This window comes from Lissotriton helveticus, chromosome 11 (assembly GCF_964261635.1).
Source record: "Lissotriton helveticus chromosome 11, aLisHel1.1, whole genome shotgun sequence".
NCBI classification, from domain to species: Eukaryota; Metazoa; Chordata; class Amphibia; order Caudata; family Salamandridae; genus Lissotriton; species Lissotriton helveticus.
Window position 1 is genome coordinate 1,054,491,552 of NC_136072.1, and position 19,943 is coordinate 1,054,511,494.

A 19,943-nucleotide genomic window follows, 5' to 3' on the forward strand; every position below is an offset into this window, starting at 1 on the left:
TTTAGCGATCATATTCCCAAGGGTCGCCCACTGCGTCTGGGCCACACTATAATCATTCGGCTCCCACACATTTAACAGGCAGCGTCTGGCCTCGGGCAACACCACCACTCCCGTGACCCTTCCCATCACGGCATGCACACTATTCCAGAACGTCACCACCTCCGGAGACTCCCAAAGTATATGGAGGAAAGTTCCAAGCATCCCACAACCACGCTTACATAACCCATCTGAGGAATAACCCATACGAATCAAGTGCGGACCAGTAATATATGCACGATGTAAGATTTTGAGCTGAACGAGTCGGAGACGGGCAGGAATCGCAACTTCTTTAGGCGAGGATAATGCAGCTTGCCAATCCTCGTCATCCAGCTCCAAACCATCACCGATCCAAACCTCCCTGAGACGCACCAGCAGATCCACCCGGGTATTGATCAACTTCTTATATATCAAGGAAATGGTACTGTCGGGGACGTGGCCGTCAAGGACCCTATCTTCAAGGGGGGAGGACTCGGGGATGACGGTACCCGCAGGGAGAACCGAATTTAAAGCATGGTGAATCTGTGCATACTGGAAAAATTCCCTGTCACTCAATTCATATTCTGTCTTTAATGCTGCAAAGGTCTTGATTTTGCCCTTGACCCAAAGATCGCCCACGCTGCTAATACCAATCATATCCCATTTTTCAAACCCTTTCGTTTTCCAGAAACATCCCAACCTTTCAGAAGCATACAACGGGATCGCACGAGTCTATCGATATCTCCATCCCACAGACTCATTCGCATCATGCCACACGCGTACATCAATCTTGGTAGGTCCAGATAAATTCTTGCCCGCCGCCTTGGAGTAGAGCGCCCTTCTGTAGTCCCCTCCCGGTAGCAAATACTTATCCATTTCGAATGCCGGGTTAGGAGCTGGAGCCTACGTTGCATGATTGATCGCACTCTGCTGCGAGGCCCAATATTAACGCCTAATATCCGGCAGCGCTATACCCACGTCATACCAGGGAAGAGTGAGTTTAGCGAGGGCAATACGGGAACGCCCATTCCAGATTAACCGTCTCTGCAGGCTCTCAACCTCTCGAAAGAAGCTCGCCGGAATAATATCGAACGTATTCTGAAGCGCGTACAAAAACCGCGGCAGGGACATCAGTTTAAAAAGGGCTGCGCGCCCGAGCGGTGATAGAGGCAACCCGCGCCAGCGCACAACATCAAGTCTCAATCTCTGAAGAGGAGGGAGCAGATTACGTTCATATCGAGCCACGGGGTCCAAAGATATAAAAATCCCCAAGTACTTAAAGCCCGTCGGAGAGACCCGAATGGGGCACCTGCGAGGCAAAGGAGGGGAACCGCCCGAGAGCACGTATACACAGGATTTAGCCCAGTTGATCACGAGGCCCGAGTTCTTCCCAAACGAAGTAAGCACATCGAACAAAACATTCAGAGATTTTCGAGGGGACGTAAGGTACAACAAGATATCATCCGCATAGAGCGAGACGCGATCCTCGAAGTCCGGGGACAACTGGATCCCCCTAATCGAGGGCTCCCAGCGCAACCAGGCGGCCAGCGGCTCAAGGGCAAGCGCGAAAAGCAGTGGTGACAACGGGCAGCCCTGCCGCGTGCCCCTCCCGAGGACAAAAGAGGCAGAGACATGACCATTCACAACCACCTGCGCTAGTGGCTCCGCATACAAGTATTTCACCCAGCCGATGAACCCGGGGCCGAATCCGAATTTCACAAGAGCGGCCCAGAGATAAGGCCACTCTAGCGTATCGAAGGCCATCGTAGCATCCAAGGAAGCCAAGATGGCCGGCTCACGAAAAAACGCCGCCCTCGCGAGAACACCGTGCAAGCGCCGCAGGTTGAGCGCTGTGTTACGGTGCGGGATAAAACCGGACTGATCCGGATGGATCAGATCGCTGATAACATTCGTCAGGCGGTTAACTAATAACTTGGCAAGAATTTTCGGTTCAGCGTTTAGAAGCGAGATTGGTCTATAAGATGAACAGCGATCCCGTGGCTTCCCCTCCTTATGAATAACCACGATATTAGCAAGACGCTGGTCACGTGGAAGGGAGCCAGTGTATCGCGACTCTAGAAACATATCGCGAAGATACGGAGCCATTTTGTCCGGACACAATTTATACAGTTCAATGGGCAGACCATTGGGACCCATGGCCTTGCCAGAGCGGACTGAACGAATGGCAGTAGCCACCACATCAGCAGAAAGCGACGCGTCCATCAGGTCTCTGTCAGCCTCAGACAGGCATGGCAAAGTAATATCGCGGAGCAACAAATGAGAGTCTTCCTCCGGTCTGTCAGAGACCGGAGCATACACAGTTCGGAAGTGCTCCACAAAGCATTCAACAATTTCAGCCGGGTCAGTCACGCACACTCCGTCAAGGTTCTCAATCACAGGAACTACACGACTCGCCCTTTCTTTCTTGTCCAGCCACGCAATCAATTTACCCGCCTTATCCCCAACATCATACAGTCTGCCCTGCTGTTCCCTGCTCATGACCTTCGCAGCATCTGTAACCAGGATCCTATAATCTAATTGTTTGAGGCTGAGGGAATGAAGCTTGGCACGGGACACTCCGAGCTCCAAGTCACTCTCCAGCTCGGCTATCTCCGCCTCCAAACGGACCACCTCTTCATGCTTACTTTTCTTGGCGTTAGCGATTAGAGATAAAGCCTGCCCACGTATCACAGTCTTAAAAGCTTCCCACAACGATACAGCAGATGATACAGACCCCACATTTTCAACAAAATAATGATCGAGGGATTTCATCAACTCAGCACGGGTCTTGGGATTGCGAAAAAACCAGGGGTTGATTGCGGCGACTCGTCCCTCACTACTCATAGTAGTATCCATGCTAAGCCACAATGAGGAGTGATCGGATATACCCCGGGCGAGGTGCCTCACCTCCCTGATGGAGGAGGACAGCGCCGCCGGCACCAGAACATAGTCGAGTCTGGACAGACTGCCATGGGCTCCAGAGTGGAAGGTGTATTGCACCTGATCCGGGTGCAGCAACCTCCAACAGTCTACCAGACCCAGTGTCTCCAAGAACCCACTCAACCAGGATTGCGACCTGATAAGATCCCTGGGAGGGTAGCGATCCACGTTACCAGACAAAACAGAGTTGAAGTCTCCGCCCATCACCAAGATGCCATCTGGGAGCCCCAGTACTACACGCCCAAGATCCACAAAAGTCGAGGTCTGTAGACCCGGCGGGATATATACAGTAACAAATGAGACAGTCCTCCCCTCCCATCTACCAGTGAGAGCAGCGTAGCGCACCCTGTCGTCAAGAATCACATCATCGATTGCCAAAGGGAGGGAGGACCTGACGAGGATACCCACACCCCTAGAACCAGAGGTAAAGCCAGAGTGTGCCACAAGACGATACCCTCGCCGATTCATGGCATGGCACATGTTCCCAACCAGATGCGTTTCCTGCAATAACACAATATATGGGGAGAGGCGTCGCAATAACTGTAACACCACACCCCGTTTAATCCTATCCCCCAACCCATTGACATTCCAACACATTAGTTTCAACCCATTACCCCCCATCCCGGAAAGAAGTGCTGAATCCACCCCATGACGAACACAATGACCAGATCAGGAAGAAAAAAGATATGTTGCCTTGAAGGAAACTCACAAACACCCAAGAACCCCCCAATTAGAACCTGTTACAACGCCCCCCACACTGAACCCCTGTGTTAGACGCAAAAGCCACCCCAACTTGCAGTGTGCCTGTCGCCCTATCATTAAACTAGTCTACAAAAAGAAACCCCTGAGGAGGAAAGAGTCCCACCCCCCCGCCACCCTCGGGTATACAGCAATAGAACCGAGTAATAGAAGAAGTATCGAACCCAGCCGAATAACATGTGAAGTGTTCAGAAATCAGGAATCATAATGTCACTCTTGTTCCGATACGCCGCACTCGGCTCCACCCGGATGCCCGGTTGAGTCAGTCTGTTTGGGAAGGGTATCCAGCCAGTCACTAACTCCATCAGGACGATCAAAGAAGAAAGTCCGGTCTTCGTATTCGACACGCAGCCTGGTTAGAAATAGCATTGCATATTTCAGGCTCAAGTCTCTCAACCTTCGCTTCACTCCATGAAACCCCATCCTTTGCCTCTGAACAAGCTGAGTGAAGTCCGGGTAGAAACTCACCGAGGCACTCGATGGGCATGCTCCACGGCAAAGAATTTACTCAGGCCTGTAGGGGCAAGATGATTCAAGACGAGGTCTTCCACAAGGAGATCCGTTGCCAGAGTACCAGAACTTTCAGGGACCCCAATAAGGCGTATGTTGTTGCGTCGGGCCCTGTTTTCAAAATCCTCCAGTCGACGTGCCATGAGATCGTTGGAGGAGCGCAAGTTTCCAACTTCCGTCTGCAGATCAGACACATCGGTCGTGAGGCTAGAAGTCTTCAGGTCTAGAGACTTGACCCTTTCATTGGTCTTCTACAAATCAGCCCTGATCAAAGTAACATCAACTGCTACAGTGTCAATTTTGAGAGCGAGAGCCTCATATTGCTGACCAATGGAAGCCTTCATGTTGGCAATGGCGCCCATGACATCCTGCAGAGTCAATTCGGTCAACGCAGTCGGGTCGTCATTGGGGCCCTCCAAAGCTCGGCTGGTGCTACCGGGGGACCCCTTGGGTTGGGTATAGCGATCCATGACATTGGTTTGAATCGGTCCCCCACGTAGAGGTGTGTTAGTCTTCCGCTTCTCGTTGTCAGGCCTGGTAGTCATTTTGAATGGTGAGCCCCGAAGGGGCCCGCGAGACCTGGTGAAAATGGCCGCTCACCACCAGACCACTGAAGATCACGAAAGTGGGCGGAAAGGGCAAAAGCATCAGCTCAGCCCAACACCCAAGCCCTCACGACTGCTGGCGTATAATAAAGAAGCAGAGTTAGGCTAGACCTCGGTGGGGGCGCGAGGCAATCACGCAATCAGAGGAGGCCAGAGGCCAAACACGAAAACGAAAGTCAACTCAGGGCAACAGGGGTAGCCCCTCAGGCCGTTGTTGTTCAACTACTCCCCGGCGTCTTGGCGTGCCAGCTCCCGGTGTCGCCGTAGCAAAAACTCCGATCGGCGTATCTGCGAATCCCGAAGTCCAAATGAAATTTTGAAAACAGCTAAGGTGTCAGCTGAGGTTCATCTTCAAGAACCCGTAGTCAAAGTCAGGATGTCTTTCAGGATATATGCGGAGGGCAGCGAGGGACTCGGAAGCCCTGTGCTCATGCAGCCATCTCGGATGCGCGCGTAGCTCCTCCTCAATCCTACCCTTCTTAACCAGTTCGCCCACCGTCGAAATACCAATCATGTCCCATTTATCGAATCCCGGATGATGTCAGAGCATACCCAGTTTTTGTGAATACCACAACGGCGTCATTCTAGTGAGCCTGTCTGCCCAACCCAAACGGGAGTTGGCCAGTCTCCATATCTGCAGCGTGTGTTGAGTGGGGCCTACAAACCACTTTCTCCGTGGACCAGAGTAAAGTGCTCCAAGATAGCCAGCTCTATCCATCTGATATCTATCTAAAGCACATGCCGGATCATCCTGTGGGGCGTATCGCCACCTATTTACAGTCACCAATTGCGAGGCCCAGTAGTACAGCCGTATATCAGGTAACGCGATGCCTCCATCATACCATCCCCTCATTAGTTTTTGAAGCGCTATCCTTGGAGCCTTTCCATCCCATAGCAGTGTACGCACCTCCCCTTCCACCGCGTTAAAGTAGGCATCTGGAACTCAATGTGGGCAATTTTGTAAAATATATAAAAACCACGGAAGAGCGAGCATTTTAAAGAGTGCAGCACGGCCAATCAGTGACAATGGCAGGGATCTCCAATGTTGGACATCTGCTCGCAATCGTGTCAACAAGGGTGCTAAATTGCGACCATAAAAGAGGGCCGGATCTGGCGTGACCAAGATCCCCAAGTATCTACAACCTCCTCCGCAACCATCAGGGCACAGTCTTTTGGAAGACGTGGGGTCTGTCCATGAAGCACGTATAATACTGACTTGCCCCAATTAATAGCATATCCAGAATACTTTCCAAAATTGGTAAAAATGTTAAGGGCCATATGAATGGACCTGTAAGGGTTCGCAAGATATAACACTATATCATCTGCGTAGAGTGATATTCTATCTTCACAATCATGGGACCACCGCAGACCCTTGGTCATAACATCCCGCCGTATCCACGCCGCCAAAGGTTCCAACATAAGCGCAAACAACAATGGCGACAGAGGGTAACCCTGTCTGGTGCCTCTGCGGAGAGAGAACCGTCTGGATGTTTAGTTGTTCACTCTAACTTGTCCCAATATGTCAGTATAAAGTAGCCGCACCCATCGCATGAATTTAGGGCCTAATCCCGCTCTCTCCAAGACCCCAAACATATATGACCATTCAATTGAATCAAAAGCCATGGAAGCGTCAAGGGATAATATGACTGCATCTTCTTCTAGGTATTTCTGTCGAGCCAGCACGTTGTGAAGTCGACGGATATTAAGAGCTGTATTCCGTCCTGGCATAAAGCCCGACTGGTCCGGGTGTACCAGGGAGGATATCACTTTCCCTAAGCGCGTAGCAAGCGCTTTCGCCAGAACTTTCGCCTCTACATTAATGAGAGAAATCGGTCTATAGGAACGGCAATCTTCCACCGGTTTACTAGCCTTATGTATAACGACAATGCTTGCCAGCCGTTGATCTGGGGGTAGAGTTCCCTTTTCTCAGCTCTCCTGATACATTCCCCGCAGATGTGGGACCATCTGGGAGACCACTACCTTAAGAAACTCCACCGGGGTGCCATTTTACCCCATCGCCTTATCCGATTTAATTTGGCCAATGGCTCTACGGATTTCCTCATCAGAGAGATCCGCTTCTAGGAACTCCCTGTCTTCGTCCAAAAGAATCAGCACTTCACACTCCGCCAAAAGTTGATGCGACTCTTCCGCGGTATATATGGCCGAAGGCGAATATACTTTTTCGAAGTAGTCAGAAAATGCCTCTGCCATTTCATCCGGGAGAGATATAGCTACACCGCTAGGCGTCTGCAATCTGGGCACCCACCTTGAACCCTGTTCCTTCCTCTCCAGCCATGCCAGCGTCTTCCCTGCCCTGTCTCCCAGCTCATATAACCGATGATGGGTAGCCGCCTGTTTAGCTAACATATGTTTTCGGGCTTTCAGTTTGTACTCCTCCTTCTTGAGCGTCAGGCCATGCAGTTTCTCATCCGTAGGAGGAAGTGCATATTCCGCCTCAAGTTTTCAAAGTGCGTCCTCTAGCTGTGTCAAAATCTCACGCCGTTTTGCAACATATTGCGTTTTCAGCTAGAGGGCATACCCCTTCATAACCACTTTATAAGCTTCCCAGATCGTTTGCGCTGACGCTACGGAGCCCAGATTTACTTCTAGAAAATATCCAGTCTGCACACCAAGTCCCTCTCTAATATCTGGGATTTTGAGCAGCCATGGATTAATGACTATGGTGCAACTCTGCTGTCGGTCACCATGTGTAAAATCTATTCCCTCTGGGGAGTGAAACGATAGGCCTCGAGGGTATGTCCTGGGCCGCCTGAAGTTACTCACCGAGGCTGCATACGTTAGAAAGTAATCAATCCGGGAGAGACTGCCATGTACACTAGAGAAGTAAGTAAAGTCTATAGGATCGCCTTGCAACTCTCGCCCTACATCTGAAAGCCCCAGCGCCGTGGTAAAGTCCGTCATAAGCTCGTTCTGCCTCATACCTTGTCTTTTGGGGTGTCTGTCCGTTAAGTCGTTCATTGTCATGTTATAGTCACCCCCCATCAGTAAGACCCCGTCTGGAAGATCCGTTAGCACCCGGCCTAGCTCTACTAAGCCGCCTTACCCAACGCCGGCGGCAAATAGACAAACTATATTTAAGGCTCACCCCTCCCACTGAGCCTCAACAACTGCGAATCGTCCAGCAGAATCCGCCCATGTATTACCAACTAAGTGGGTTTCCTGCAAGAGAACCAGGTCCGGGGATTGTCGTTTTAGGTATTATTGAACTACTCCAGTCTTTATTTTATCTCCCAGCCCATTTACATTCCAGGTGAGGACAGAGAGCACTGAATCACGATCAACCACCATCAAATAATGAAATGAACATCGTAGTACAGATCGGAAATCGGGTCAACAATATCTTACACATCCTGCAGAGAACGGGATCAGTTAGTCATTTAAAAACGAACCATAAAAAATAAAACAATATGTCTCGTTACATTTACAACGAAATCTCTCCTTCAGATCCTTGACTAAGAAACATTCTCGTTGATCAATACTGTGGCAACAACAACAATCTCCCCCCAACTCCCCTCTCCTCCCCAATCTCCCTAGCCTCCCCCCACCCTGCTCCCCTGCCTGTGGATTTAGAACTACCCACCCCCAAACATGGCAGAGTGCCTCTCGCCCCCCCCCCGAACATGCTAGAAATGCAGAGGGAACCAACCCCCCCCCCAATTTTGATACTATTTTTTACTTGTTTATGTGAAGCTGGACTATACGGCTTGGGAAAGTCCAATTATAAACCTCCCATATGAGTTTTTAATTAAAACAATCTCAGGAGCCTCATCTGAAAGAACCTAATGGTCTTAAACAAGCACGTAAGAACACGATTCTATTGTGCACTATTCTCAGTTTCCTGAGAGCATACCTCAAATTCTTTACTAGAGAAGATGTAAGACTTATCAATCAAAAACCTTAGGATGGGACTTAATTTGTTTCTTTTATTTTGATATCATATCAGCCTCATGCCGATGTTGCTAGCCACTAAGCCGTATTATATTGGATTCACCAGAAAATGAAGTACAACAGTCTGACCGTATCTAAACCCAGTGGCACACACACTTGAGTCACCTGGGCTTGTTAATTGCCCGAATACATATCCTTAATGACTCCTTCGTAAGTTAAATGAAATTTACCAAACACCAAAGCTATTTCAAAAAGCACTCTAGGTACTAGTCACTAAAAGACACAAGATATCTCTATATGAAAATGTATTGGCAGGTCTTTGGTATTGCTACTGGCAGCTCAAGCAGGAGGAGTGTTATTTGGAACTTAAGTTTTTGCGCTCATAGAGAGGGTACCACAGAAAAGAGTTAATTACAATACACCCACGTTTCTTCTGAAGTCCTGCTGGTAACTGCTGTCTCTCTTCAAAGTGAGGACCTGGCAGCATCTTCAGCACTTCTTCAATGCTACGCCATCCTGGCCGAGTGAGCAACTGGGCAAGACGAACACTCAGTGGTGCATATCCACTATACACATAGGAGATATCATTTGGATTCTGCGGAGGAAGAAATACCGAGACAAATTATTTGGTCATCACCAAAACAAAAAGCAAAGCTTAAACAGAATTTTGAAAATCATAGTGAAGTCATCCAATGACTGACACATTGCACCTTAATTAAAGAGAGAAGAAAACGAAATAAAGATAAAGAAATCTGGTATGCTGTGGGCTAGCAACAGACAGATAAATGACACTCCAAATAGAATTTACAACAGCATTAGTATGAAACAGAAACTGATAAAGTTGTAATGTGCCCCGTGCTCACAACTTGTGGAAATTGTTGCATCACATAAGGCAACACTAACGTAAAAACTAACATACTCGCATTGAAGGGAACCAGCTTGTGTGCAGATGAGCTAATTTTAAAGAGCAAAATGCAGTCATTCAAAGTAAAGTTGAACAGTGGCTAAGGAACATGACCTTTGCCCAACGCTGTATACTGTAGACGATGGGAGCAAAATGTGAATGACGCAACAGACCAATAGATGAAAAGAGGTGGCTGCAAGCCACTTTAAGAATATTATTTATATATTTTTGTAAAATCAAAAGGTTTTGGCTAAGGCCAGACCTAAAAAAAAGAAGAAAATACAAAATCTGTGAAAAATCTGTGTAAAATGTATACATATGTAACTTCATCTCATTAATGTCCATATATAGAGTAATACTCCATACATTACTTTACAAAGCACATGTAAAAGGAGTTTCTTTCTTATGGAAAAACACAGTACAAAACAATTAACACAGATAAACACTGTACAATCCATAAGAAAATGCTGCAGATAGTATTACAAAAACAAAAAGAGGTGACTTGTATAGACAGAAGGCATGACAGGGAACAGTTTGCAAATACCAATGTTACAAATTGTGGTGGCACTGAACTTTCCGAAACAGATCCCAGTGACTGCGATGGCTGAGACCTACTGAGGAGACCTTCTAATCATACCACTTGCCTCTGTAACACCCAGGCTCTTTGGTTTAGGTAATTACGGATTGCTTCAGCACATAGGTGCCACTAGAGCAGAGGCAGGATGAGGAAAAAGAAAGTGATTTGGGCTGCAAAAACTGCGTGCCTCACACTGTAAACATGTGTTATATAACCAAGTTTAATAATGTAATATACATCCTGATCTAACGTCCACTGGAAAGTAATCTTGAGCTACAGTGAAAGAAATTAGCGCCACCGTGATTGATCATCATGTCTCATTTGCCATGGTTACTTTAGATAAAGCTAAAATGACAAACCCACCTGCTCACTGACTTCATCAGTCCACAAGCGCATCGTCTTCCGGATTGTGGGGTAATTATTTCGACTGCTGAGCTGTGGTTTTAAAAGGCCGGCTTTTTCTAGATTGTATAAAGTTAGTATATGTTCATAACCGTAATTCTGTATGGGATACAAGGACATAAAACCAAGTTATTTCCTATATTGAGCAAACAATAAAAATGCAACACACATTTGAGTTGATTCACTAAAGAACCATAGAAGAATGACATGCAGATCCACAAATGGGAACATTGCACATTGTGCAGAAATGTGCCAAGGCGCAAAGCTTAATATTTGGATGGGATGTGGGCATGGTAAGGCGAATTAATGCTGCATACTGATGCAAAAGGGAATGCAGCAGGTTTGTGTGCGCCCTCCTCTTCTTCACACTTTCAGTTTCAGATACTCTTAAAAGGATGGGTGCAGCCCACAGAGGTAAGTAATGTTCTGTGTGTGCCACTCTGTGATGCTAGGCTGACGCTGAAACAGATTTTTTTTTCTCTTACAATTTTAATCTTAACAATGTAAAAAGTCTTGTGAAATATGCAGATAGGCTCCTTAATATAAATTGTGCCATTTTTCTGTCTCCGGTACCTGGTAACAAAGCCTACTAGCTCCAACAGGTCTAGAGTCTCTTCCATTTGCTTAGAGTCTCTGTGAATTCGCAGGAACCAAGTGTGCACCCTTCATATGCGTTACAGGGATAGGGTGACTTGCACAATGGGCAGTTTGCATAGGATGCTCAAGTACACTTGTGCATGTTTTACAAATCATTGTATCCCCCACTGCAAAGCACAACGTTGTAATCTGTAAACCAATCATACTAACGCTGGTTTACTATTTTATGAATCAAATAATTTTTTTAATATGTAACCGGAAATATTTCATTAAAAAATGTAATTAACAACTACGAAATGACAATCAATGCACTGCCACTATGTAAAAATATTTAGATGTTGTGAAAATTATATGAAACATGAAGGAACTCAATACACTTTTCCTAAACTAAAAAGTCAAATGCATTTTACAGTTCCTCCACTTTACATAGTTCTGTCCTATGACTTTTGCAAAGCTCATACCACACTGATGTTTGCAGTCTAGCTACAGACAGCTCCAGTTGTCTATCAGAGACGGCTTCATGCAGTACACTCGACACTGCCAATCCGTGCTAAAGATTGGGTGTCTATGTGGCAATCTGTTTTGCCTTGCTCTTATCTGTTGCATCCTTCTCTGAATTGCACTGCATCTCAGAAATCAGAGCCACGTTTAAATGCCACCAGTTTGCTGCATTTCAGTGCCATCCAGTCAGTGTTTAATTTGTGTCTGTGTTTGCAGGTGCTTAGTACCAGTACCTAATTACAAATGATAGGCGCATGCAATTAATGTTCCCCATTAATCTTCACCAAAGATCTTTCTTTGGGTAAGATTAATTGCATGCACTTATCATTTGTATCTTCAGAAATGCATAAGCCACACACACATTTACTGATATTCAAAAACAGATGCATTTTCTATTTAAAAAGTATGCAATCATCAAAGAATGCAAGTTTAATCTCCTCTTGTGATTGAGATTAGTTGAAATTTCAAGAAATCATGCAATTTAGATTTTTTCCAATATGACTTCTGGTGAAATACCCCCATCTGTGTGGGAAAACCAGCCTGCAAAGACTAAGTTTTCAGGATTTGTTATCCCAGCAAAATATTTCAGTGAAAAACAGCAACAAAGGCAAATTACAGTTTGTTTTCCTAAAAAACTCATTCTCCTTGACTTTTGGTTACCCATTAAAAATAAATTGAAATTTCATGAAGGTCAAGAGGTCGCCCAAAGAATTCAAGACATTCGCCTAAGTGACGTCCTGCAGCTCTCCCCTCCCTTAGTTCAGAGGATTCTCTCACCTGAATGATGGCTCTCTTGTAGGTATCCAGCACCTTCGGTTTGAGTCCACTGTTGCACACAGACTGTAGACACACCAGCCTCAAGATCTTTATCAAAGGATGCTTCTGTGCGATGCAATCCTCAATGTATGTGTTGACCTAAAAAAAAAACAAATTAAAAACCATCAAACTTGTTTACTTAATTGCACCTACGTACACCCCAGAAAAGTTCCCAAAGCCAGTTACAGAACTACCCAATCAGGTATTCAAGTTTATATATGTTATACATTTCCCGTTTCATTTTGCTTCATTGATGAATTACACATCTGGCCAGCTGTTCTTTAACAGCGCAGGGCCTTGGGATAAAGCTCTAGATAGCCCACTCTGAATTTCTGATGGTGCAGTTGTAGAGAGCACAGGATGGAAGCCCTTCAGAACCATTGAGTATTGCAGAGTCGGAATTGGAATACACTGTAAAATCCACCGCGCTGTAACAGTCCACAGGCAGAAAGAAAGGTATACTCAAGTGCCCGTAGTCTAGAAGGCAATGCATACCCTATGGCGAAATAAAGTGACAACTGCAACTTTGCGCTCCGTCGCCTCTTCTCTCTTAACCAGCACATTCCTACAGCACAGAGGGCCTCTGATGAGTGAGTCTTGGTATCATTTGGACAGTGCCGCAAACAATGGTAATTATTGGGAAAGAGACATGGTTCAGTAGCTACACTGCAGACAGTCGAAGTAGGAAATTAAAGTTCGACTCTAGGTTTCCTCATTTGATCAACAATTGGCGATACCAAGGAAACTACTCAATTCTCTGCGCTCTGTTCTAATATCAACCCAAACAATATCTACATTTAGGTTTTGTTGCCATTGTATACAACGTCTCTCCCATCACAGCCACTTTTTTCGATGTAATCGATTCATTTACTATGATTATTTTGTAGAAGTAGTAATTTTATCTCATGATAGGGTCAATGAGGTATCTAGAGTGAACTACAGGTAAAATAAATAATAAAACTGCTGGAACATGGTTCCGACACCTCGCAAGCGCCTTGCTGTCAATCCAGTACAACATTATTCCCATCTGCTCCCTGTTCCGTAGCCTCTAAATCCCGTTACAGCTTAAGATGGAATTTGCTACCAGTAACTGAGAGGTAAAATACATGTATGGCATAGGAGCTGAATCCCTCTTACACCTCTCCAAAGTCCACAAAACACAGGATCATGCCAGCGAAAGTCAACAGCAAACTGGTGGGTGTTGTGAGGAAGTCTGCATGAGAACTTTACAAACTCTAGATGGTCAGAAAAAACAAAATGGAGGACTTGTGCTTTCTAGGAGTGGAACTGAGCTCAATGGATTTGCCACTCACGGAAGAGATATAACTGAAGCCTGTCACAGGTTGGTTTCAGGTTTACTTTAAGGTTTACTTTCTGAATAAAGTGGAGCTGATCTATAGGGGGCTACCAACTATGTCTTTCCCTTCTGAAGCTGGGCTGTTAGGTGCACCTGGCAACCCAGGGGCAGTAAGTTTGTTCTCATTCCCTCCTCTGACCCTGCCAGGATACGAGACCTTGAGTTCTAAAATTAGATCTGGCTCCCCGGCGGACCCTCTGCCACCTGTCCTCCTACACTCCTCAATTTCCCCGGTATGCCTTGATCTGGTCAATCTATCCTTGAGCTTAGCTTCCGTCCCCCGGAGATGGAAGCACGCCAAAGTGGTCCCATTACTAAAAAAGCCTTCACTGGACCCAAATGACCCTGGGAACTACCGACCGATTTCCCAGCTCCCTTTCCTGGCCAATTGGTGGAATCCCATGTGAATTCTATCCTGGCCGAATTCCTTGAGCAGAACGCTATTCTCGATACAACTCAGCATGGCTTTCGGCCACGGCATAGTACGGAGTCTGCGCTACTTACCGAATCAGACAGCATCAGAGGTAGCTTGGACAGGGGGGACTCTGCGGCACTGGTCCTTCTGGACCTCAGTGCTGCCTTCGATAGGTCTCCCATGAGATCCTTTTGAAACGTCTTAAGGAAGTGGGATTGAGAGACCCGACACTGGCCTGGTTTCGGTCTTTTCAGGTCCTAGTTCCCCCATACCACTCTCGGGAGGCTGCCTTACATCGGGGAGTCCCGCAGGGCTCTGTTTTGAGTCCCCTGCTGTTCAACTTGTACGTCAGACCCTTAGCAGAGGTGGCTAAGAGCAGGGGGTTGTCCCTGGTGTCTTACGCCGACGATACCCAATTGGTGTTTGCCTTCTCGAAGAAGTGCGTCAACAATTTGGGCAAGTTTAAGGACGACCTCTTAGCCATCTCGGACTGGATGGCGGCTAACTGTTTACAGTTAAACGCCAGCAAGTCTGAGATTCTCCTCTTTGGCAGGCATCGTGAGCTGTGGTCTGACCAGTGCTGGCCGGATCACCTCAAGCCCGCCCCTCGCCCTAAAGAGGCAGGGAAAAATCTGGGCATATGGTTTGATAGTAATCTGTCCTTTGAGAAACAGTCGAAGGCGGTCGCAGGGACCTGCTTTGGACTCCTACGTTGTCTCAGACCACTGCTGGGTTTCTTTCCCCCCAAGGTGCGTCAGACTATCATCCAGGCATCCATTGTGTCCTTACTGGACTACGCTGTCTCTATTTGGGCACCAACAAAGCGAGCATTAAACGCCTTCAGAGGGCTCAGAACGCGGCGGCTCGGCTTTTGGTTGCTCTGCCTAGATCGCACTTAGTTGCCCATTTGCTTCCTAGACTCCATTGGCTGCCAGTTGAGCGGCGTATTGAGTTCAAGGCACTTTGTTACTCTCACAAGATTCTGGCACGACAGGCCCTGCCAGGGCTATTCCATCTGCTGGAGTACTATGAGCCGGACGCCTGCTTCGGTCTGCTGATCTTGCTCTGGTCCGCGTCCCACGCATGTGGAGAGCGAGGGCCGGTGGCCGTTACTTTGGTTATCTGGCCGCAAAACTCTGGAACTCACTCCCTTTATCCAGGAGAGTAATGTCGAATCACTTGGCATTTCGTAAAACCTTAAAAACCTGGCTCTTTCCCTGCACATAGTATATCTTTTGTTAGTCACTAAATGGCTCTGGTCCTCGGGGTTCTGATAGCGCTGGGACGCCTCGTCGCTGTGGCAGCTACGCGCTCTACAAATCCTAAAATAAAAATAAAATAAACCCCTTTTTGCCTTCTGAATTTGAAAATAAGAGCTAATCACTTCGGTAATACTTCCATCTGTTTATAGTGATGCAAAATGGCAAAACTGTGGCAGCAAGCACTACGTAACTTACAAATGTGCACAACTAACGCATTTCATCACTATGAAGATGTATCAAGGCAATAGATTCTTGCCTTTCGAATGCCCAGGAACATCAAATGTACATGCTTTTACTCTCATTAAATTGATTTGTGGGCATTTCATTCATTATAATGCATAGCCTTTAAATATGGTACATATAAACACAATGGTACATAAATATTTTCGTTAACATTATGAGGGAGGCATTTATTGTTGTACGCTTTTTAGGGCACTGTTTGAGTTCAGAATGTGGATGTAAGTTCATGCCACAAACCACATGCGTAATTTAAAACTAAAATGGAGTGAAATACCTTGAAAGATGCAACAAGAGCAACTGCACCAGAAGGAGCAAAAGGCGAAGTATACCCTTGGATTGCAGCAAATGCCAAGTACCAGACAATATAAAAAGTAAAGGATCTGCAGGAACCATACCCCAAAGCATGGTCAGCTTTAGCGACAATCTGTTTTGGCAAGCCCCTCCCTCCATGGCCTCCTTCCCCACAGCGCCTTTCATCTCCACAGCTTCTCTCTTACATTTGTCATTTATTTCATAGCGCTACTCATACCACCGTAGACAATGAATCATACATCCAAAAACAATAATCACTGGCCTAGACGCATTGAACCTGCATCAGATTGTCCCCAATCCAACACACATCGCTGGACATATCCTAGATGTCATTTTTGCTAATACTGAACTAGTTACATTTCAAACTATAACTCCAGTCACATGGTCAGGCCACCACTTGCTTGCTTTCCAACATAAAACAACACTAAGCGACTCACCTAAAACAACCTTACATCCATCCACCTATCGGCCATGGAACAAACTCAATTTGGAACACTTGGAAACACAACTAACATCCAGTATAAATCTGGAAACCATAAATTCTGTTCAGAATCTATATGAGTGGCTACAGGAAGCTTTTGACATCCTGATACCACTCAAAACCATACAACAGAACAAAAGGAAAAAAGCGCCTTGGAGAAACATAGAAATAAAAGACATAAAACAACAAATTAGAAAGCTGCAACGTACCTGGCTCAAAACAAAACGCCAAACAAGACAAACTTCACCTTCAAAAAATTAACAGATTATATAAGTCGGCTATCAAAAAAGCTAAGAAAAGGTACTATTCAGATAGAATTCAAAATGCTAAATGTGCAAATAAAGAATTCTATAAAATACTCAATGAATTTCGAACACCAAATTGCCTAGAAGGAACTCATCCTGTTACTCAAGATTTCACAAACAAACTGGCAAATCATTACACGGACAAAGCAGACACGTTGGACTCGTACTTACAACAGAAACAAAGCACCAGCACTAACCCTTGTACAAAACAACTATCCAAGAATGCTCTAATCAAGCCTCTCCGTTCCTTCCAACACATCTCACACGATAAATTTATGGACCTGGTCAAAGCAAGCAGGCCTGCCGGCAGCCCTTATGACCCCTGTCCGCCAAAAACTTTCAAGACAATTCTTTTAACAACCTCTGCTGCCATTCCAGTAAGAAGAATCATCAATGATTCCTTAACTACTGGATTATTTCCAGAAGAACTAAAAAAGTCATACATACGCCCTTTACTGAAGAAAACAAACTTGGACCCGCTGAACCCCAACAACTACAGACCCATTACAAATGGACCTTTCCTGGGCAAACTGATAGAAAGAGCAGCGTTCGCCCAGATGTCACGATTCATTGAAGAGAATGACATACTTTCAGATTTCCAAACAGGATTCCGTCCGGGAAGAGGCACTGAATCTGCCCCCCTTGCCATCTGGGTTGACCTAAAGAATACAGTTGACCGCAACGGGGTTGCTGCGCTACTCCTCTTGGACCTCTCAGCTGCCTTTGACACGGTTGACCACGACACTCTGAAACAAAGACTTTATGAAGCCGGCATAGAGGGAACTGCTCTAGACTGGATCGCGTCCTACCTTCGAAACAGAACTAATGTCATCCACACCCCACCTTTCTCGTCCAAACCGTACTCCACAAAAGCAGGGGTCCCTCAAGGTTCTATCATCTCGGCTGTGCTTTTCAACATCTACATGAAGTCTTTACCAGTACTGATCAATAAATTTCACCTCACGTGCTACAACTATGCAGTTGACACGCAAATACTCCTTCAACTGGAATGCCCCAAAGACATTGGAAAATCACCAATTTTCAGCTGTTTCGGAGCCGTGGATCAGTGGATGACTTGGAGCCATCTCAAATTGAATGCTTCAAAAACTGCAAAACTCACATGTGGCGATTGGAAAAATTACAACCCGCCTCAAAATCCCACCATACAAGAAAAAAACAATGGGTGGCACATCCTTCTCTGTTCAAGCAGCCAAACTATGAAACTCTTAACCCCCCAACATAAGATCCACCGACAACCACCTTATCTTCAGAAAACTACTCAAGATCTGGCTCTTCCCCACATAAGCACCATACGGAAATAGAAATTTACAGCATATCCCTCTGTATATAAGCATTTGTTTTCACTATAGATATGTACCTATCTTTGTGTATTACTTTATAAAACATGTAAAACAATTATGTTGTTAAGAGAAGGAACAAACATAAATAATAATAATAATAACAATAATAATATTCATCAATAAATAAAAATCATTTTTGGTCTACATGTACATACTTCCATTGTACATCTATGTACCTTCCATGTACTTGGATCTGTGTGTCTGTTACTTTTCTCCTGAAAAAGCAAATCCAATGCACTACCCTATTTCTCATCCTGTGCCTCTATCAATATATTTAATCTAAATATACTTACTTCTTTTATGTATCTATATACTTTCAATGTATTTATGGATCTATATATTTATCACTTTCTTCTAGTTTAGCCTTTCCAATGCACTAGCCTATTTCTCAGCCTATACTTCGCTCAATATATCCTCTAGCCCAACGTTCTGACTCATCTCAAACTTCTTTCTACTACTTCTTCTAATGCACTACCCTATCTCTCATCCTATAGATCTATCAATATATCCTCTACATCCACTCACTCATTTATCCCAAACCCCATACCACTACTATGATCGCCAAAATAACCTTTTCTAGACTCTCTCCTTCTCTACCCCTCCTTGCATCATCTGACACCTCTTTTTACTACACTGATCCCCTAAAACAAACATTTGTAAACTCTCCCCTCTGACTCCTTCCCTCCAAAACTCCTTTTTACTCATCCAAAAGACTCTTCCTACTGCTAAGACTAAAAAAAAAAATCCTTCACTCTTTTATCCCTCCACTATCCTTTTTCAATCAAAATTAACAGACTAACATGTTTCACTTCTCAAATTCCATATTCCATATTCAACTATACTAATATACTGCCCAAATAACTGAATAACATATCTACTACTCAAATTACTTCATATTTATACTATACTAATTTTCAACACTAATCCTTTATGGGTTCCAGAGTGGCGTGCTACTCGCCAGAAAAGCGCTTCAACACCCATCAGGGGTAACAAGTGCTATATGAATGCAAATCTTTCTTCCCCTTTTATCCATCCATTATCCTTCTCACTCAAAGTAACAGACTAATATCCACCACTGAAATTACCTCATATTTCACCATATTAATTCACCACTAATCCTTTATGGGCTCCCTGAATAGCATGCGTCAACAAGCGAGCGATAAATAAATACAAACCTTTGTCCTACTCAAATTCAAATTCAAAAGAGACTTTATTTCGGTTTGAATCAACCATAAAAGTACACAATTCATACTGTACATACATAAAACATAAAACATTCATAGAAAATATTTACAAAGATAAATTACCATATCAACATTGGTTCCACTGAGCTGTAATTCATTAATATATTAACATTCATTGATCCAGACAGATTCTCAGTCTGAGAGACAGTTTTAAAAATTCAATTATTTGAAGGACACTATCACTGTGCAACAATTGTAAATATAAAAAGGCTGGTCGTATTGGATTAAAATTAAGTTTCTTTAAAAGAGCAAGCAAGTAGAGTTTACGTGGATATTCATAAAATCTACATAAAAACATAAAATGCATCATATCCTGTGGAGACTTTCCGTCGCAGCCACAAGATGCAGGGAGTTTATTAAAAGCATCTTTTTTTGGTCTTGTAAGCAGATGATGGAACAAATTCAATCTGAATCTTGTTAAAAGGAACTTT

At 45.1% G+C, this 19,943-nt stretch overlaps 1 protein-coding gene across 1 annotated transcript in view; it reads right to left on the bottom strand.

Moving 5' to 3' along the window:
• VPS33A (VPS33A core subunit of CORVET and HOPS complexes) overlaps window positions 1–19,943 on the bottom strand; it is a 163,787-nt gene that overhangs the window by 3,110 nt on the left and 140,734 nt on the right. Inside the window, exons 10-12 of the mRNA XM_078667560.1 lie at window positions 12,497–12,634; window positions 10,583–10,720; window positions 9,165–9,333 (exon numbers count right to left, since the gene is read on the bottom strand). Coding sequence (XP_078523686.1) covers window positions 9,165–9,333; window positions 10,583–10,720; window positions 12,497–12,634 — 445 coding nt within the window. The remainder of the gene's footprint in view (window positions 1–9,164; window positions 9,334–10,582; window positions 10,721–12,496; window positions 12,635–19,943) is intronic.